This window comes from Aspergillus fischeri, genomic scaffold, assembly GCF_000149645.3.
Source record: "Aspergillus fischeri NRRL 181 1099437636265 genomic scaffold, whole genome shotgun sequence".
Taxonomy (NCBI): domain Eukaryota; kingdom Fungi; phylum Ascomycota; class Eurotiomycetes; order Eurotiales; family Aspergillaceae; genus Aspergillus; species Aspergillus fischeri.
This window is the reverse complement of record NW_001509761.1, coordinates 153763-174776: the sequence shown is the minus strand read 5'-3', so window position 1 is coordinate 174776 and position 21014 is coordinate 153763. Positions and strand designations below refer to the sequence as shown.

The following is a 21014-nucleotide window of genomic DNA, read 5'->3' as shown; positions in this document are numbered from 1 at the left end:
GCACCGAGTCCCGAGAATAACGTTGAGGTGAGCCCTTGGACAACTTCCTGAAACAGGGTAGTCACGGCGCCTAGCCCATACATAGCAGCTGGGTCAGTTGGCCAAAGTCAGACATTTAAATATGAGGGGGTTTATCTTAACCTCTCGCCACTCCTCAGGCTCTAAGCAATCGACCAAATCGGTCAATCTTGCAGACCAACGTTGCTTTTACAGCCACATCAGACATCTCCACAAATGTTTTGCATGGTGGATAAATCTACAGTAATTTGAGACCGTCGCCATTTTCCAGTATTATTCTGACTGGTTGATTGGTCTTCAGTTTCACATGGCTTTCTACCTTTCAGCTCCCCGTCTTTAGATTAAATACAACCGTGGGGTATATCTTTCGCAATACTTTTGTATAGTAGTCTATCAAACAGAGGATCTTTGTTTTCACCTGTCCCTCCAGGGAAACAGTGGATGGTGGGGTTGATAATTCACTCGGTCAGAGTGTGGATTGTTTCCCGAGTGACTTTAGCTCTGGCAACCATGTACATCGGATTCGTCCTTGCTTCCCCCCTGGTCGACCAATCGATCAGCGCTTGGTCAAAATACAGCGCAGTTCATAAGGTCTATACCCCTGCGAAAGATCTGTGGAGCTTTGAGGTCTGAATATGACAGGGTGATATTCAGTGTTTCCGGGGGCTATTTTGGGCAGGTTCGGGTCATTTTGCTATCCCATTTGCTCTACTCGAACCTGGCTAAACACGGTCCATGATACATTTTGACCCAGTCAACTGGACAGAAAATACGGATCCACAGTTTGTTGACTCCCTACGACACAAATACCCACCTTCCTTGACGAACCCCACATATCCACTCCCTACGAAACCGCATACACTCATTACTGAATACACTCGACAAGGTGGTCAAAGAAAACCAACGCAGGATCCGATTTGGCCAGTCATCACCGCTCTGGAGAAAGAGTAAAAGACCTGGGATTTTGTTATTGGTCGCGCTGGTGAGCACCCAACAAAGGAATCAGAAAAAGTCTGCATGACCGGCGTGACCAGGCCTTGACTATACTTGCCTCTCTCCTGTTTTATGGCGGCCCAGCCACACAGCATCCTGCATTTGGAATTGGCCAAGAAATTAAAAGATTTTTTCTTGCTTTACTCCTGGTTAACAAGCCAAACGACCAGGTGCTAAGTCTGCTCAGTACGGTTCATACTCATGGCGGACCCGTGGGAAAGGGGAGCATGTGGCAGGTTAATATTAGCTATTCCAGAGTGCTCAAATTTTGGGGATTTTTCTTTGGCTCCCTTGCCCAGGTTATACTTTAGATGCTCATTTCACCAACTCGTCGGGCATCTCGACCCGGTCAACTAGGAAATGGATCACTGAAGTGTACTTGTTGGTTATGGACGAACAATCATCCGACCACCCCTTGACCAACGTTAACTTACTTGCGAACTTTATTACCCTTCTAACAGTGAGTCGACTTTGACACTGGTCAAAGAACATCCACGCCATATCGTGGTGGCCAGGCAGTCGGCGCTCCGACAGAACCGGAGAGGCTTGACCGTTACTGATCACTCTGGTGAATGGACCTTATACCGAAAGCTCCTAGCGGAGGAAAGAGTATAGTCTACACGACCGGTTCGGCCACACCTGGACATCACCTGGTTATTTCTGGTCATTTCACACTGACTAACGGGAGCGTCATGTCCCTCCACTCTGGATGGATTTCCAGTTCCTAGCTGCACTGGATGGTACCTGACTTACAATCCGTTGCCCAGCATTCGTCTCCCTCAGACCTGTTGTCAACCAGCAGCTCGCAGATCGCCTCATTTGCAACAGTTTTTGGGTAATCTTCAGTTTTTCCGCCCGTTTTCGTGTTCTACACCGCCTTCACCAGCTTTCAATGGCAGAATGCCCTCAGTTTCTGTTCACATTTTCATTCGATTGATCCCGTTTTATCAACAATCGTGTAATATGGGTAAATGATATTAATCCCACATCTCTTTCCTGCAGTGTTCCTCACCAGACCCGCAATTTTTACATCACTGCTCGAGTACGTCAAGATATGGAATATAACTCTGGCACGTCTCGGGTTATTATGGTGATATATTGAAGAGTCTATAAGAGGGGCCTCTGACCCGAGCCTGTCTAAGATCGGAATGGAATGTGGGCGCATCTTCGGAGACGATAGAGACTCTCGCCAAACAGAGGAGCATGTTAAGCCCTCTGCCACTAGAAATCACCGGCGCCATGGCTGACTTGGTGTAATCTTTTTAAGTCTAAATGATTTGTATTCCACACCAATTGCTACTGTACACCATAGCTTCCAGTCCTTGGCTCTTGTTTCTGCCGCACACTGTGCAGCTCTTTCGCTTCGACTCATTGTACCATAACCTTCCCTGATAGCGTGTGTGGGCTTTGTACATCCTCCATATTGGTCGGTTACCCGGGACCACTCCGGTCCCAACACTGCAGAAGTCCTGAACCACACCAGACATGCGTCAGTCAAGGCGCCGATGCATTGTTATGCTTAACCGTTGCGTGTACCGCAGCAATTCCTCCTCGCCAGTGATGCCGGGGAGCGCGATGAGCGAGTTCACCGCAGAGGCGGTACAAGCCAACGGACCGCCAGGTTTTCCAAACGACATCTGTCCACCCACACGGATCGGACTTTTACGCACGTTTGGACTGGCACTTTCCGCTTTGTAGTATGTGTTGAAGTCGTTGCCGCGAGAATTGAAGCTAATCTGTCGCATATTGCACGCAAGGAATCTGCATTCATGCGGAAATCCTGGGTGCAGACGGCACCTGCTCCTGCGCCGGTCATCGACTAGTGGGCATATGGCGTATGACACCGCTCGGTGAAATGGAGTAGAAGGCATGCAGCATCCGTGGGAGGTTTACGCATCACAAAAATTCATTCAACAGATCTCACTGCCGCTCACTGTTTTCTGTTTGATACGGATGCTGTAGATCCCTAACGGCGGCGCGTTCTCGATTCCGAGCTCTGTCGGTCATCAGCAGTATCAATCAACCGCAAGCGGGCAGAGTGAGCCCCCTTGGATCTCGGTTGATTAGGAGAAAGTCGGAATAGAAAGCATCGAGAACCTGACTTCAATTAGCTTCCAAGACACGGAGAAAATCACATCGACGGCTTCCCTACAGACGAGCCGTTTAAACGGTGGATAATTGTGTCCACAATACGAAGCGTGACCATCAGCAAACTTGAACGGCCGGGGAGCGGTAACCCTGGGAATAGAACGCAAAGGCCAGTGGCAACGGTCGTCACAAACAAGAACTCAGAACGTGCCGGTGATAGGGCTCCGGTGGAATGTCACCAATATGGCACTGTCAATCAGAAGCCAGTGACCGCATGGCGATATTGGAGGGCTTCGCAACAGGAACCGGCTCAGTGGAGGTTAGCTGTAGAGATAGACTGTCTACCTGCTATCCAAAAATCAGCTTGTCTGTCTAGATGAAGAGACCTAATGGACCGGGTCCACGCCATCCTTTTATTACCTCCTTGTGTCGTCCGCTCGGGAGAGCCGGTAGAAGTTTCGCACTGCGCATGAGCTTGTAGTCCGTCCTGATCGATTAGGTTGGTTGGGCTTTCTGAGTGTGATCTGGCCCATTTTCAAGTTGCTCGAGAGCCTCAGACATTTCCCCCAAAATTAACAGTCCATCATTGTTCATGCCAATGACTGCATTTTGGACCGGAGAAGAACATATCAGCCATTACACGAGATCCGAAATACCACAGGAAGAGGGAATACTGACTTTGAGATGCCACCTTATTCGAGAATGCTAGCTCCTGCTCTACCAGTTCCATCGTTTCCCTCTCAGCCAGCACATCACTCTCGTACGTGCGTGGGTTGAGTAGCTGTTGTGGAATGCCCGTCTTGATCAAGCCGTGGTCGGATGTTGACATCTTGATCAACCCTTTACGCCACCAAGGCGCAAATGTAACGATCCATCTTCCTGAGGTGTCGGCTGGTAAGTAGGCGCAAGGAGAACGTCGACCCAGCGGATATCATTGTCGAGCTCCCCATTTTCGTTTTTCAATATGCGAAGTTCGCCGAATAAATTCTCAACTCTCTCTGCAATTGAGTCACTGGCAAATGGAACACGGAAATGCCGCGCAAGGCTTTACCCGCCTTTGAGAACTTGTGCACGTGACGACTCAAGTGCCCACAGTAACCATTGACCCGCGGGGGTAAAATAGGCACGAATACCTTTTTCGCAAGTCCGCACTGCCGAACTGAAGCTGCTCTCCAAGGCCCCTGGGCCTTGGAAGTTGGTATCGATTTCTCGGGGGCACATGTCCAAGCATGATCTCAGATTAGTCCAAATGCGAGAATTTAAAGTCGACCCACAAACTTGCTTTTAGCTTGAACGCCAGCGCCTAGGAGAGCATGCGGAGTGAGCAAGGTTCGTTCAATCGCACATCTTTGAGTGTCAAAGGCAAACATGTGCAGCACCTTTGGCATTACCCGCTCCTCCTTTTTCACCGGGACCACAGCTAGATAGATTGCAGAGAGCAAGGCCCCTATAGTCGTTGATATGAGGATATACCGAAATACCCATTCCTCATTGGCTTCCAGTAAGAGAACTGAAATGGATGTCGCCCAGATATGCGCTATTATTCCGGCGTGGTCTAATCGAAATAAGAGGTTCGGTCGTCTCTTCTCGGAATCGAGCATTGAGTGGCACAATGCGGATATCATAAAACAAATCAAGTTGAAGTCCAAGGCAAAGATAGCAGTGTGAACTTGACCCCTGACCGAGTCATATTGCCAAAGATCGAGGATAATAACTAAAAGCATTCCATTTCCAGGAGGGAAGTAGGGGACGCGTTTAGTAGCGTCTCGAGTCTGTTGGGAGGCTCGACCGAAGGTAAGAAAGGTAAACCAGACACCGTCTCAAGGACGAAGACGGTCAAGGCCGTTTTTGGACTTCGCCGAGGCGTCACAGCGGTTTTGGAGTCGCGCGCCACGAGGGCAGCCTAACAACGGGAACGGCAGTTAGGCCACGGCAGGCCTTGACGAGGCTCTAAGTTCGTTTTCAGGAAGTGGTACGCTCTACATGTACGTACGCATATATAGTTGTGGTAGGCTGCATATCGCTTTCATGGCGAGGGGTCAGCGTAAATGACATCAACCAACCAACCAACCAACCAACCAACCAACCAACCAACCACTGTAATATGTATAATCAGTTTACTAGTAGTTCCATCACAAGTTGATTTCGAGCTCCCCTATTTATTTCAACAAGCACATTCTGCACCTCACTGAATCACCAGGCTTGACCTGCTCCCTGAAGTATGACACTCTATGTGTCAACTGCAATAACAGGGGCAACCCTTGCCTTTTAGATCCTAGTTGCAGCCACCGACAGCTTTTGTGGTCTATCGGGCCAGGACTCTATTGTGTGAGCGATCGTCGCACCACTAGACTTGGTGTCTGGGCTGCTTCTGATCTTAGCCCTTCTCCACTATTTTGAGTTTATCTAGAATGGCTTCTTCCATCTTCTGCGCTGGACCCTGCTGCACACTCTAGATATCATGGGAGCGGTTCCGCATCTTGAGCTCCTAATCCGGACGGACTGGAGGCAGATCGAGAAGCCGACGAGGATAGCGAAGATATGGTGGAGGAGGACTCCTAACAAGGTTTGTATCACAGTTTTAGACTAGATGAGGGTCTTGCATGCTGACTTGTAGGTGTTTAGGAGCTGACCGACCATGAGGCCATTCCTAATATGAGCCTGTTCATTGTTCTGTGTATGAGGGCTTGGGTTTCCCTGTGAACCTCTGCTGCAAACCTGCCACAGCACAAGGTCATGATGAGTAGGGTAAGCGTAGGTGAAGCAGCAGCTCAATATTTCGCCTGGTTTCTAACTGTCATAACATAGAGCTTGATCATGTTTGCTATACATAATGTCGTCCTTCGCTTCTATATCGACAACTGGAAAATCCATTTCCCTCTTGCTTTTGCAGGCCTCGGGCGCCTTCTGCTCACAATCTTCCAAGCCTCAAGCATCTTTACCTACTCGTGCCACTACAAGGGCGTCTGCACCTAGGCCTTGCCGCCATTCTTCCGCTCAGATCTTGTTCCAAGCCTGGACATGGGACCAGGCGAGACAAGATGCGTTCGCGGCATCAGTCTGCACAAGCCTCTGTTGCTGGGACTATCCCACCATAGCCTTCCACCGCCTAGTGGAGTTTCTATGGAGCCCTATTATCTCATATATTGTCCCATGCCATCTCCCTAGCGCCCCGATGTACTCGATGTTCCGCAGCCCGCCGGAAGAAGAATTCGCGATGAGCGGCCGTCTCGAAGTCAGGATCTCAGAGCGGACATCTAGCTCCGGCTGGGATGTGTTCAACATCCGATTTATTAATGTGCTGGAGGCCATTATACTACTCCTCCAGAGGCCGCTGATTCCTTCTTATGAGGAGAAGATCCTGTTTGGCGGCTTGACTGCCTTGCCTGCTCTTGTGGGGATCGCGGAGCCCGTGCTTGTTGGGGTGGTGGAGGTGAGTGCTGTTCCCAAGGCCTTATACCTGCTGGAGCAGGCTGTTGTTGCGCTGTTCTGGTATTACGATTTCTGTGGTAGTTCAATCAATACCGAAATTGGACCTAGTGTGCTGGTGCTGGGACAGCAGGGGCCGGATCCCGAGGTTGGGAGCCCAGGGCCTAGTACTAATCTGCAGGCGTTAGGGCATCTGATTGATGGAGAGGAGAACGAACAGGACCTAGGTGTCCGTGAGGTGGAGTAGGCATGAGACAAAATGCATCTTGCTACTCAGTTTCTCAGACTATCAGCCTAACCATGTTTTTATTTTTTTTTGGGCTCTGGAAACAAATGTTTCGAAGCCAGCGCCAAGGTGTCTCTATCAGGGTACACGAGAGGCTGACCAATACACTTTCTTTCTTTTCTTTCTTTTCTTTCTACTATATCTTATACACCGCTCTTGCTGAGTTCTATCAAATAAAGTCACCATGCAGTACTTAGGAATCATCAGGTATATCCATACCACACGCTTGTTTTATATTTTAGAGAACCCTTCCATGCATCTCTATATGTGCCTATCTACAGATCCAATCCGGAATGTTGGAGCGAAGCCGTCTAATTGTACGCTTATTGCAGCCAGCTGCCTCTGCCATCTGTGGGATAGCAAGTTCATTGCTGACAATCATATCATAGAAATCCTAAGGTCGATGCGGCAAGGTTAGGCGCCATCTCCGTCGCCACACAAGGATGATCGACCGGGTTCTGCGGGAAGGCTTGGGAAGTAGGTTGGAGATACATTGCCCTGAAATGAACGTAGTCAGAGGAAGGGAAAAAGTAAACCCGCCTGCGACAGGTGTACCCACAACAGAGAGGGATTTCTATGTTGAAAGGTATTTCCACGCGCGTTTCTCCTTCATCTGTGCCCCATCTGCTTTCGTCTCTTGTACCTTGGCATTTAGTTGCTGCAGTTTCTATGCAGGACTCTCATCCTTCATTAGGGCCTGGCCCACGAGAGCTCCACCTTCTTATTGCAATCACCCCATATACAATTGCCTTTCAACCAGATCCATGCAATCACGTATAAGAACGTGCCATTGAGATAAACCATGCATGGAAGATTCGACTGTGAAGGGAATTTCCTGCTATACCACTATAAGTTTTCTAACATATTAGATGTTGCTCATCATCATCTGACTACTTCAACCCAGAAGTGCTTTCTCAGATGGCTTCCTGTCATTTCTCTTTATACTAAATATAACTCGCCTGTTCCCAATAGTGTAATCACTTCCGGACACCAGCCAAGTAAGATCCTTTTTAATTGTAGGTCCTCCAACCTTGTCTTCTTCATCCAAATTCCCTTTATTCCACAGAGTTCAGTGATTTTGAGTTGGGAGCCATGTTTTGCCGTTTCCAAGTGCCAGAGGACCGTCTGACCATCAACCTGTTTTATAGGAACAAGAGCAGTTGAATATCCCATGAGCACCAGACCATGGCGAACCATTACCGGATACTCTACTGCTGCAAGTTGGAGCATCAAATGGAACTCTGTATCCAAAAGCACTTCTGGGCTGGTTTGAATGCGAGGATCCATTGCAATTACCGCAGTCTCAAAGAGACTGGACCAACAGTACGTGTTTCCTGGTTTTGGTACTGAGGCTAATGCTTGTAGGGTCGCTTTCTCTCCGTTAATCATGCAGGTCGATAGACTGACTTTTCCTAGCTCTGATCGATGGAATGTCAGGCAAAGCCACAGCAACAGGTCCCAAAGGTGGCTAAGTGACAAGGATAATGACACATGGAGCATCTGAGTTTGCGCCTTGATAATCATGCCATCGTCCTCTACACCTCTGTCAGAACTGATAATGACGTGTTCTATTAAGCTGTTACTTACCGTGTTTTCCATCCTCTTGCTCTAGGGCTCGTATAATGCCTCTAAGAAGGCCAATGCCTGCATTTCCATACGTTTCTCAAATATATTGCTCACAGGTCGATACTCTGATGGTGTTCTCAGACCTTGTTAAGGTGAGCGTATCCAGCAGAAGCTTCTCTCTGTCGAGTGCACCAGCAACAATCAATGGGAGTTCCTAGTTTAATTCAAAAACTCTTCGGTCCTGATTCTGTTTGTTCTCTATTTCTTGATGTAAGCTACTCTGTTATGGTTTATAGCCATCACCATGGAAGGCTTACCTTGATTATCTGGATTCGCTCGCAGTATGTGCTGTCCGAGATTAGCCTTCCTGTTAACTGACTTGCCGCATCCAGTTGCACCAAACAGGTGACAAGTCCTGATATGCCGTGTCAGGTCGGCTTTTCGGTTAAAACCATCCCTGCGCATACAGCCTTTCCTTCCACACACAGAAGAACAGGCCAAATTCCTTATCTGCTTGCCCCAAAGCTCTTTTTTGGGTGGCTATGGTGGTACCAGTTTCTCCATGGTGTGTTTTCGATTTTTTGGAAACAAAAGGCTCTGGGAAAGGCTCTGGACAATGCTGTCTGTTGGTGCACGTTAGTTTTCACCGTCATGGGATGGGTGAAATTAAGAGAAGCCCGAGAGAATTCACCGTTGAAGAGGTCCTGCCGCGATTGAAGGTGGCTCCAAGGTAAGGCCCAACAGATCATTTGTGGCATGGGGCTGCCATGCTGCAACTGGAGAAGAGACAGCAATTGTATTTTGCGACGCTGTGGAGGAACTCGCAGCCCAAGAACTCTCAGTCAAAGAACTAATAAATGGACCGACTCTACCTTGCACCAGAGGACTGGGAACAGGAAGTCCGGGGATAAGCTCGTCTTGTCTTGAAGACACAACTCCAGGGTCACTGGGAGGCCCGAATACGAGTCGGGTGGGTTCCATTTCACAGTTAAGGATATCCGAACAGAGAGGACCTCTAGTCGCCGAACCGTCGAGCAAGCCAGGCTGAGTTATAACCTCACAGAATAGATGTATGATGGTGTTGAAAGGGTTGGGTGATTCTGTAGGCTGCTGGCAAGGCTCAGCTTTATACTGGTGGTGACGGACATCGTGTTGAAGGTACTCAGGGCTATGGCAGGGACAAGGCAACTTGTGGTTGAAAGGAGTACACATGCGGTTCTTAAGAGCACCTGGGTAGTGTCTAGGGAACCAACTGTTTCTAAGAGAAGAGGCCCGGTTCTCAGGAGAGGGACCTTCCCTCCTAGGGGCGGCCCCGTCGCTCTCAAGCGCTTAGTCCTTCCTATGAACCAGCTAGGCACTCGCAGGAACTCGGCATCGGCTCACTGGAGACCCTGTACCCTGGAAGAGTAATGACCGTTCTTCGCCAATTCCAGTGTCACAATGTTTCATACAATGGGAGCCGTCGGGAAATGACAGATATAACAGCTGTCGGTGCCAGGGACTGCCGACACAACTCAACATCGGCTCAACTATGAAGTCTTCAGCCCACAGAGATCGTCTCCCAAAGAATCAGAGGATCAAAGGTAAATACTACATCCAGTATACACGGATTTTCTTACGTTTATGGGCTAACCATCCGTAGATGAACCTACTGGCTCTTCCCAGCGAGTTGCTCTTGTACATCGCCGCGAGCCTACCCCGCGCGAAAGACATCTTGTCGTTCGTCCTGGTCAGCCGGACTACGTCTGCCCTATTGCTTTCGTCTCTCTACAAATTCAATATTCAGCGTCAAAACAGCTCGGCATTGCACTGGGCCGCACGGTATGGTAAACTACATGTCGCGGAGGTGATGCTCCACCACCACCGGCACCACCGGCCTGATGTCAACGCTGTCTATCATACCTATACGCCTCTTGTGTACGCGGCAATCCACGGATCAGAGTCGATTGTTAAGATCCTTCTCACCATGCCTCAGATCTCAGTCAACTTCCAAAACGAACAAGGGCGATGCGCCTTGTGGTGCGCAGCACTGCAGGGATTCACAAAAATCGTTAAGGACCTGTTGCAGCATCCCGACATCCAAGTAGACCTCCCTGAGAGAGAATATGGCCTCACCCCACTGGCCGCAGCCGTGGTGAAGGGGCATGCACCCATCGTCGAGCGGCTTATCCACATTGGCCGAGCAAATGTCAACGCACCAGACCGATGGCGCCGCACACCGATTTTCCACGCCATCCGCCGCCAGGATTCGGCCATCCTCGAAGTCTTACTTGCCGATGACAGACTCGACCTGTCCTGGCGGGATGGCCTTGGCCGCACACCCCTCATCTACAGCGTGTTGAAGGGTCAGACAGTCCTGACCAAGATGCTCTTGGGCCACCCACAGCCCTGTGTGGACATTCGAGATCCAGACAATCGGACGGCACTGTGGCACGCCGTGCACCAAGGCGACGAAGAGCTCGTCCAATTGCTCCTCGACAGCGGCTCGGATATCAACGCCAGGGATATAGAGGGCGCGACCCCGCTCCACTTATCAATTAGGCAGGAAAACATGTCCCTGGTGCAGAAGATGTTGAGCCATTTACGTCGCGATCATTCGACAGCAACGCCCGGCGTGAACCATGGCGTCAGCAGCGAGCCACCGCCATTGTGCCTGGCCACGAGTCAGGGGAGTGAGGATATCGTGCGGCTGTTGCTCGACCATGACTGGAACGTGAACGAAGTGGATGCAGAAGGCCGAACACCATTGCACTTGGCGGCCGAGAATGGCGATCGGCCAGTCGTTCGAGCTCTTTTGAATCACACAGATGTCGATTTGCACGCCCGGGACCAGTGGGAATCCACGGCCTTGCACGAAGCCGCCAAGCGAGGGCACTTGGCTGTAGTCAAGCTACTTCTGGCCGAGCCGAGCATCGACGTCAACGCCAAGGACAGAAATGGCGCGACTCCGCTCTGGTGGGCCACTCGGCGCAACCACAACAGTGTGGCCGCGCGGCTGCTGGCCAAACCGAATGTGGACATCAACGCCGTTGGCCAGTTCGAAAGACCCCTCGCGGATCGATCCACGTCCCTTCATCATGCTGTCGAAGGGCGAGCAACTTTAGTCATCCGGCTGCTTTTGCTGGAGAAGAGCCTCGATCCCAATATCCTCGACCATCAGGGCCGGACTCCGCTGGGCTGGGCAGCCTGCCAGGGCGATGTCGAGACGGTGGGATGGCTGCTCACCCGGCGGGATATCCAAGTGAATGCAGCCAATCAAAACGAACAACCACCGCTGTGGTTAGCTGCGTGGCACGGCCATATCCAAGTCGTTCGACTCCTGCTACAGTGCCGAGATATTGACATTAACCAAGGTTGGGGAGGGTATGTGCCACCACTTCTGGCAGCCATCATTGCAGGCCACCCGGATGTGGCAATGACACTACTTGCGTGCGGGGAGCGACTGGAAATCAACGCGCAAACCTACCAAAGGGAATGTGCACTGTCTCTGGCGGCCCGCTACGGGCACCTGCAGGTGGTCGACACCATCCTGCAAGACCATCGGGCAGACCGCAATAGCGTTGACGACGAAGGGCGCACCGCTCTGTGGTGGGCGGCTCATGAAGGGCACATAATTGTTGTGATACGGTTGCTCGAAGATGTTGATGTTCGAGTAGATATCAAGGATCACCAGGGGGCGGATGCTCTTAAGGCCGCGCGGAGGCAAGATCATTTTGGTGTCATAGATCTCCTACGGGCTCACCAAGTGGGTCATCGCCGCGACGACAATCTCCAAAAATGACCTGTCTAGCCAATGGTCTTCGTACGGATCTGGGCTCTCAAGCTACTTTTATTGGAAACGTTGAGTTCTTCGGGACTACCGTCAGAATCAAGATAAGACCAGCTCCCGAGATGGATAGTTTTGCGTTAGCCGTCAAGCGTTGGGAATCATGAAGCATATGATGCAGGAGAGTATTTTCAGAACAGGCAGTGCGAACAATATGCTATCGCTTTGGCATAGGGATACTGTATGACACGCGCTAACGTGGCGTGAAAGGCCGCCCCTGATGAGGACAAGGTTTTCCCCCTAGTTCACGCGAGGAAGGAACAATAATCAGCTAGACTTGGATCACCGTGTTCTGTTTTGGTGAGTAAGAAATCGTGTCTTCTAGTCTGGGCGTGGAAGTCACGAATGTTTGACATTCGACGATTTTTCCGTGGGCCGAAATCTCTGACTGTAGGCATGCGGAGCGCCGGCGTTACTTTTAGAAAGCGGATACGACCCTGATCGCGGCGGTGAACTAATTGTCATGAACATAAGCAAGCATCAAGAAGCTGCATATATCCAATGCCCGTCAAGCGAAGACAAGCATACCCACCATTCCGTTTCTCCGAACTTGATCTGACGACAATACTGGCCTAGCCCAGTGGTGCCTCAATCGCAGTTTCGTTTTGCGAGCACTACTCAACCTCCCATAATCTTCCAGACCGAGATCCTCATCGTGAATGTCCGCTGAATCTTTGTACCGGCTCCGACGAACAAGGTCCACGGTCGACACGTCCGTGCTTTTCCCAGCGTCGAGGCCCTATGAACCTTGGAGTCCGCCTGCCGTCTTGCCGCAGCAGTATTCCGCTCCGTTTCCATATATTCTAGCTTTCCTAGTAGGCGGAGACGGGAGTTTCAGATCCGTCAAATTTGTCTCGAAGTTGAGGTAGGAGGATTTATCGCCATCGGTGTGTTCAGGAGACGTTGATACAAGTAGCAGCAGGAGCTGGCACTGGCATTCTCGCCGATGACGCGTGGTTAAATATATCGGCAGGCCGCACGGGGTAGAATCCAGGGATAGTAAAAGAAATCTCAGAGCCTGATATTCAGCTCAGCACAGCGAGCGATAGTGATAAAGTCGAGCACTTGGAGACATAGTTATTGACAAAATTTGACAAATGTGGATAGACGAAAGGCACGCACGGCTGGTCTTAGGCCATGTTGGTCGGGTACTGGCCAGAGATCAGCCGGTGCGACGCTAAGGCCGCAATTTTCCGCACCCTTATGGAATTGTACGATGAAGCGGAGGCTGAGCCCTCAGGACCAGCCCTGATGAAAGCAGATATGACAAGGCAGCCTCAAGCAGAAATAATGACTTGTACGGCGCCTTGACGAAGAGTACGGGAGTCTGGTGGAGGAGAGTTGTTGAAAGGCTACTATTTTCCGCATCAGCTGCTGCCCAAAACACGGCGAGATACCAAACCCCTATTCTCGTGAGGTTCATGAGGTTCACTGTGGGGAGGTGGCCTTCCTGTTGACGTTGCAGGGCTGATTTTTAATTCCATCTGTGCTTAGCGATAAGATATTTTTACTGGGACTCTTAATGGTAGTAGAAGGACCTTGTTGCCCAAACCATTGGCAGTGCCATATTGGTGATGCTCCAACGGAGCCATATCACCGGCCAGTTCTGGTTTCTTGTTTGTGACGTCGCGATGCGTGGAACCTCCCACAGATTCTGGATGCCTACCGCTTCAGTTCACCGAGCCGTGCCGTACGCGATATGCCCATAAGTCGATGACCGGGTGTGAGAGCAGGTGCCGGCTGCAGCCAACCAGAGGCGCCGGAGCTTTTTCCGGCTCCGAACAAAACGCCGACGGCATCCAGGATCCCCGCATAAGTGCAGGTTCCTTCAAATCCTCGCAGCACGACTTCAACACCCACTCAAAAAGCGGAAAATGCCTGTCTCAGGGTGCGCAAAGTCTGATCCGTTCGGATGAACAGACGTCGTTCAGGAAAAGCCTGACGGTCCGTTAGCTTGTACTGCCCGCTGTGAATTCCCTCATCGCGCTCCCTTGCATGGCCAGCCAGGAGGAGTCGCTACGGTACAAGCAACGGTTAAGCCTAAGAATGCACATCGGGGCCTCGACTGTCACGTGTTAGGCGTGCTTGAGGATTTCTGCAGCACGGGGATCAAGAGGCATTTCTATCCTGTAAGTAATATGCAACTACTTAGTAACTAATTCAAAATTCTTTTCTAACTACTTCAAATAGGATGTGAACAATGAATACCATCCGTACATTGGATGTGTAAATGAATCACCAAACTTTCTTTCAAAGCATTATCATAGCTCTGTTAAAGGTCATACTACTATTGATCTTGACTTTCTGGAACGATTATTTAATGATTCAATTCTACCATCTCGAGAGGATTGTGGTGTGATTGAGCCACTAACATCAAGACGAAAGTATTGCGGTAAGTGATTCTAAACTGATTGTTTACTGGTTAATAACCAGTTACTAACTAGTTATAGATTATGATCATATACAAGGCCCTGGTAAACTACAACATCTAAAGTGCGGTGTTATTTTTACTGCACTAGTGCCAGTTAATATCCAGGCAGCTCCTTATATTTTATTTACTTCGCATGGTATTCATCAACATCCTCCACCTCCACCTCATAAGCCACCAGAGCTTATACTACGAGGCATTCAAGACATAATCAGGAGAATGAGAAACCCAAGCTTGACACTGGGTAAGACTAAACTGATTCTAAGCCAATTATCAATCGCTTTGAAAATGCTTTCTAACTGATGTTAAGCTCAATTTCTTCGCAGTCCTGAGCTAGAAGCCTTTTGTCAAGAATATAGTGTACTCACACCAGCTGAAGTACATTCAGCTTTCACAAATACAGACCGCATTTCTGCAATTATTCAAAAGCAGCGTCTTCTTTCATATCCAGCAGGACAAAACTTCAACGGGGTTATTTACTTATATAATACCCATCCTTTCATAAAGGTAAGTGGTTTCGAACCACTTGGCAACTACTTATTAACTGGTTCTAGGACTACATCCAGGAAAAGTATCATGATCCTCATGGGATAATGATTCTGTGTGCTTTCAAAGAGCAGATACAGGTCTTGAGGAAGTTGACTTCTTTTGAAGTTGACATGTCGTACAAGCGGATTCGAGAAAAAGGAATGAATGAAGTTGTCTTTGCAACATATCTTCATTCACATGGGAAGAGTAAGTCTTCATAATTTCCCATGTACTTTACAGGTAGTTATAAAATATTTATTAAGTACTCGCTAACTGGTTTGTAACTGATCCTAGTTATCTCACTCCTTCGAGTTTTTACCAACCAAGAAACGACAGAAGGTTATTACCTTCTATTTAAAAGAGCCTTTACTCTAATTCAGAAGGTAACTGGTCAGTCTGTTGAATTCCATTCTCTTCATTCCTCTGGGATCTATGGGATTGTTGTTGATATAGATTCAAAACAATATACTGGTAGGTGATTATTCATTAACTGCTTGAGAAGTACTTCATAACTAACTAGTTAAGGTCTTGGGACAGTACCTTCAAGAGATCGACCCTCAACATCGTCCAATACTATGGCAACTCAAAGGGATTATTGTATTCTGCCGAGTTCACTTTTTCCGGACAATTACTGAAGCTGTTGGGAGTGTTGCTCGAGGTACAGGAGTTTGGAGCCGTATGGCTAATTTAATTGATTGCAGGTCTGAAGAGGACTATGACCAACTATGCAATCTTCTAGCTGGTAAGTGGTTGATAACTGGTTTTAAAATACTTTCTAACTAGTTGTTAGAACATGAAGACTCAAAAGTCAAGGCCTGGGCTGATCACAAAAAGCAACCGATCATTAAAGCTAGGCTAAATAAAAATTGCTCTAACATTCCGGCTTTCATTTATGATTCTATTCAAAATAATACTAATTCTGCTGAACAATCTCACCATAAAGCAAATGCCACAGGGAAACGCCTGACACTGACTGGAGCAATCCAAAAGTAAGTGCTTACTGGTCTTTTAACTGGTTAACAAGCAATTGAAAACCAGTTGATCCAAAACAAGTCCTAACCACCTTATAGTTCTGCGAAACTTGATAAGCAGGATATCAGTCAATACATTAATCATATTGATTTCGGTATTCACCATTCATATCGCACAGCTAATATGGAGACCAATTACTTGAGGCATATGTCTCGTGAAGGTATATATCTCTATATGTACATTCCCTGATTATATATAAGTAGTTACTAACCACTTATAAACCGAGCAGAATCTCGAAAACGCCGCTGCTCATCCTCAACACGCTTATCTTCACCTCAGTTAGAAGTTCCTCAACAATCTCAATCACAGTCTCGCCAGTATGTGCACTCGTAATCACTTTATAACTGATTACTGACTACTTAGCTCTGTTTCTTCTTCCCAAAGCCTGCATCGTGTTGCGTCAAGGAATGCGCTATCTTTTGAGCAACAACGGCAAGCTCTCGAAATAAGGGAGATTGAACTTCGGCTCAAAAGAGAAGAGAATGAGCTTAAAAAGGTAGAAATCGAAATTAAAAAAGGTGAGGAAGAAGTCCGGGATATGCAGCTAAAGAATGAAGAGAAGGAGTTAGAACTTATGGAAAGACGGGAAAGACTCCGGCAAATGACAAGTGAGATATAGGAATTGCTTCTTAACTACTCTATAACTGCTTATAGCCCTTGCTGTTGTATGTCTTATTCTTGTATAATATAAACTGGTTAAGAACTGGTTTAAAATCGATTGCGGGTATATTATAAGTGTATGGAGTATGAAAGGAAATTTTGGTTCGTAATAAAAACAGGTGTGGTATGGGTAAGGTATGCTGTTACTTTGATACATGGTTAGTTACAGTCCACCTTGGCAACGGGACGCGTCCAGGTGACCTGTGTACTCCGTAATCAGCCTACGCAGTTAACTAACAAATTGAAGGCTGATTACGGCAGCCAGGCGGCAAAAAAGAAAAAGAAAAAGAAATGGGGTGAGCCGGGATTGAACCGGCGACCTTACGATTAAATGACTGAGTAACTTCAGTCGCACGCTCTCCCAACTGAGCTATCACCCCATTTGATGATTAAATTAGATCAAATTTTATAATAGGAGGGACGATTATGCGGCGACCCCATTAATCCAAGTCGATGACAATCTCCCCCTCTCCAACCGGCCGTTCAAATCCATTAATGTACCGTTCCAACAAATCTTCTGTTAGGTAGAATGCCGAGTCTCCATCTTTCTCGATCAGTGCGTTCCTAGCTGCTACTCTTCGCCGAATCTCTGTTGGATCCGCGTTCAGATAAACCAGCACCCAGCGCCCACCCGATTCCGAGATGAGCGCTTTCCACACCTCACGGTCTTCACGGAATGCGAAAGAGAAGTCAAGGACGACGTTTGCATTGTCATGTTGGAGAATATGGACAAGTTGCTGTCTCAGAGCTGCTTCCGCCTCTTCTTGATACTTCTCGTAGTGTTCCTTGGGGTAGTCCACGTTCCAAAGGCCATGATGAGAGTAGACATACGCGTCAATGGAGAGACGAGTGAAAGATGGATAGGCGGAGCAGATTGATTTGGCGAAAGTGGTCTTCCCAGATCCTATTAAGTCAGCAGATGCATCTATGATGATGGATTGACATAGTTACCTGCCACTGCGCAGGTCATCAAGACAACCGGGCGAGGATCCGAGGAAGTGCGCTGAATGGTAGGACCAAGGCGAGCTATAGCATCCAACAGACGACTCATAATGCGAATGTGTATTTGGCAGGGAACCCTGTAGAAGATGCTTGATAAATAGTTGGAGATCAGTACATGTTTAAAAAGTTCAGTGTATGACTCATTTATACGACGGAACCAGTAAGACCATTTCATATCCACATCCATGCATGTAGATCACATCGACCAAATAGCTTGGGCTTATCAAAAAGAAAAGCAAAATACTAAACTATCTGCTTTTATTTAGGACATCGGCAAACTTATTTTGCAGATGGTTCTCCAACATCCGTTTATGCCCATCAGAAATCTTCCTGGCGTCCGTCAACGTTTTCGCGTACTTGTCAATCAGCTCGTTCAGACTCTCTTCCTCTCCCCAATCCTCCTGTGCTGCTTCTTTGGCCGCGATGGCCTCCTTCCACAGTGATTCCATCTCCTCAGTCCAACCAAGGGCATCCACTAGTTTGCGCACCCCATCGTCGCATTCACCCAAGATGGACACATCTTCCGCCCGCTTTCCAAAGTCTCCTACCTTCTCGCGATTGACAAGCACCCGGGGAACGCCTTCGCGAGCCAAAGGCGGCAGTCTCGAGCATGGAGCAACCTTTAGACTCGTCCCCATCACGAGCATCATATCCGCCTCGGATACTTCCTTCTCCTTTTCATCAAATTCCGCTGGGAGAGACTGTCCGAAGAACACAACATCAGGCTTTACTGCTCCCCCACAGTCAGGGACTTGACAATAAGGGACAGTGCCTGTGCTGATTGCTTGCTTCATCAAGTCATCAGGATACAGAGTCTCGCACTTCCAGCAGCGCTGGGTCCGCCAGCTGCCGTGCGCATTAAGGATCTTATCCTCTGGAATACCGACATCCCGCTCTAAGCCGTCTATGTTCTGAGTAAACACAAAATGGAGAAGGTTCTTCTTCTCTAGAAGAGCGAGAAAAGCGTGGGTGATAGTCGGTTTGACGGTGCGAGGATGCCTGGCACGCGCGATGGCGTAGAAGGGCTCGGGGGTATGGCGGAAGTAGTTAATGTGGAAGATGGCTTCTGGATAGGGCAGTTTTAGGGGTTTGAGTCGGTCATAAATGCCTGTCTCGGGCGATCTGAAGTCGGGGATGCCGGCCGCGGTGGAGATGCCTGCGCCGACAAGTACAACGATCTTGTGCACCTGGCCGCTTTTGATCAGGTTGGCGATGTTTTCGATATCAGTCATTTTGTCACTGTGAAATGCCTTAGCATATTGATGATGGTTGTTATTCAACGTTGGCGGGGGGCTGCGTTTTTATGCTTTGAAACGCAGACAGCTGTCAGCCTTGCATGATAATAAATCACCACGGCAACCCTGTCTAGGCATCTGACAATCCGACATTATCCAACAGATCATCATCCCTAGCGGGCTACAGGAGGGGTTTGACCTTCTTATAACGTCATCATACGTCTCATATCTCATATGATTGACTGGTCGATGAAGATTCATTGCAGAAGGCTCTGTAGCCACCCAGCGTCAAGATCTTGTAACAGCCTCTTCCACCCCATTGCCCGGCGCCTATTTCAACCCTTATACCGAGATACTACTATAGACCGCCCTAACTGATTGGAGGGTCTACTTAACAATGAACATTGATACAAGGAAACCAAATTCTTCCCATGAAACTCTGCCGTCCCATCCAGATATAACTCTGTCTCCAGGAAGCGTTACACTTTGTTCTCCTTAACGACTGTTTATAGTTTGCCAATTTTAGATACTAAAAGCCGTTTAAGCGCTGGTGCTATCACTGCAATATACACCTCATAGCTAAAGGTCCGGTAGTTAGTACAGCCAGTGATAACGCAGCATTCCTATTCGGAACATAACAGCTTATGTTCCTATCATTATAGGGAGATAAGTGCTTGAATATATGGCTCAACGCAGTGCTACATCTGATATATTACTTTAAAGCATCGCATGCCCTACGCATAATCTAGCCTGCCATTTTCAAGATGCTACTACCCCCAACTATCTCGACAGAAAGTCCTCCTTAGCCTCATAACCCAAAAGGCACTCCTTCCGCTTGTCATCGCAACACAGTGCTACTTTACAGACAGCAGTCCCGGCTTAGCAGAGCTATAACCCTGCTTTCGAGAAACCGGCCTTTGCTCTGCCATCAATAAATCAAACGGAGACCTAATGATATCTGCCTGGCTAACGGGCTTTGCCTGGCCCAGGTCTCACCGTATACAGCTCTCATCCGGTTAAATAGGTGCACGGATCCGACACGGGAAGATAATAGTTGTCAAGCATCTGTCCTAAATGTGCGCAGTTCAAAGGTCTCTCGATATCCTGTCTGGGGACGGACTGCTAAACCAATTTCTTACCAACACCAATCCAAGGCAGTTACGGGATACACGTCCTCCCGTGTCCTGAGATGAGCAATGACCACTGGTGCTGCAGTGCCAATGGCTCGAACTGCTGTGACATGCATTCAGTTGCAAATGGGCAAGCTGATGCTCTCGAATATCGTCGACTGTCCCTACTCATACCGGTGCTGCAAACACCGCCACCACTACCACATGCTTTATGACAGAACATGCAACCGCCAAGGCAGATGCTTCAAGTGATTCAGGGTGCACAAATTCCGAATCAACGATCGTTGGCGTTAGCGTTGCTGTTGGGTTAAGTGCGTGTCTCGTGACGTTACTGGGAGCCGTGTGGTCCCAAAGACGGAGGTACCGGCGGGACTACATGAGAATCAACAATTCGCAGTAAACTGCATCTCAAACGATCAAGTATATGCTGCTCCGGCTGATGCTGTTGTACCTGTGGCAGAGCCTCCCTTGACCAAAGCTCCGAGAGTGTTTGATGGGGCAGGAGGTTGATCTTAATCTCTCCACATCAAGAAGCATATCCAACAGGCTTTCTGTATATTAAACCATAGGAGATATTACCTAGATGTATCCGTATTAGCCAAGCTAACGTAAACTCAGTATAGTTAAGTGACTCCTGAGCGTGTCCTCGCTGGAGCATTCGTCCAACTTGGATGTACCAGGTCGGAGGATCTGAAGCACTGCCATCCTAGATGATACCAAGGCTGGTCATTGGGACTGCGTCAATGTTCTGGTAGTCTAAGCGTGCAGATTGATATGCTGATCGTTCCTTTAC

The 21014-nt window shown here is 48.5% G+C and overlaps 4 protein-coding genes and 1 non-coding gene across 5 annotated transcripts, besides 3 other annotated features; 2 read left to right on the top strand and 3 right to left on the bottom strand.

The window, feature by feature from the left end:
• Positions 1-5154: 5154 nt before the first annotated feature.
• Positions 5155-5196: a microsatellite.
• Positions 5156-5196: a microsatellite.
• A 1078-nt stretch (positions 5197-6274) lies between these two features.
• NFIA_001130 (uncharacterized protein) lies at positions 6275-6775 on the top strand (the record flags this gene model as incomplete). The annotated part of the gene is made up of 1 exon (XM_001258662.1): positions 6275-6775. One exon carries the CDS (start codon positions 6275-6277, stop codon positions 6773-6775), a length of 501 nt encoding a protein of 166 aa, XP_001258663.1.
• Positions 6776-6923: 148 nt separating this feature from the next.
• Positions 6924-6949: a microsatellite.
• A 3073-nt stretch (positions 6950-10022) lies between these two features.
• NFIA_001120 (ankyrin repeat domain-containing protein) lies at positions 10023-12161 on the top strand (the record flags this gene model as incomplete). The annotated part of the gene is made up of 1 exon (XM_001258661.1): positions 10023-12161. The coding sequence occupies one exon, from the start codon at positions 10023-10025 to the stop codon at positions 12159-12161; it is 2139 nt and encodes a 712-aa protein (XP_001258662.1).
• A 4985-nt stretch (positions 12162-17146) lies between these two features.
• NFIA_001110 lies at positions 17147-17234 on the bottom strand. Its single transcript has one exon. It is a non-coding gene; the product is annotated as a tRNA-Phe (tRNA).
• Positions 17235-17294: 60 nt separating this feature from the next.
• Positions 17295-17905, bottom strand: NFIA_001100 (AAA family ATPase; the record flags this gene model as incomplete). The annotated part of the gene is made up of 2 exons (XM_001258660.1): positions 17295-17758; positions 17806-17905. The coding sequence occupies 2 exons, from the start codon at positions 17903-17905 to the stop codon at positions 17295-17297; spliced, it is 564 nt and encodes a 187-aa protein (XP_001258661.1).
• A 199-nt stretch (positions 17906-18104) lies between these two features.
• On the bottom strand, positions 18105-19088 carry NFIA_001090 (SIR2 family NAD-dependent protein deacylase; the record flags this gene model as incomplete). The annotated part of the gene is made up of 1 exon (XM_001258659.1): positions 18105-19088. One exon carries the CDS (start codon positions 19086-19088, stop codon positions 18105-18107), a length of 984 nt encoding a protein of 327 aa, XP_001258660.1.
• Positions 19089-21014: the final 1926 nt, after the last annotated feature.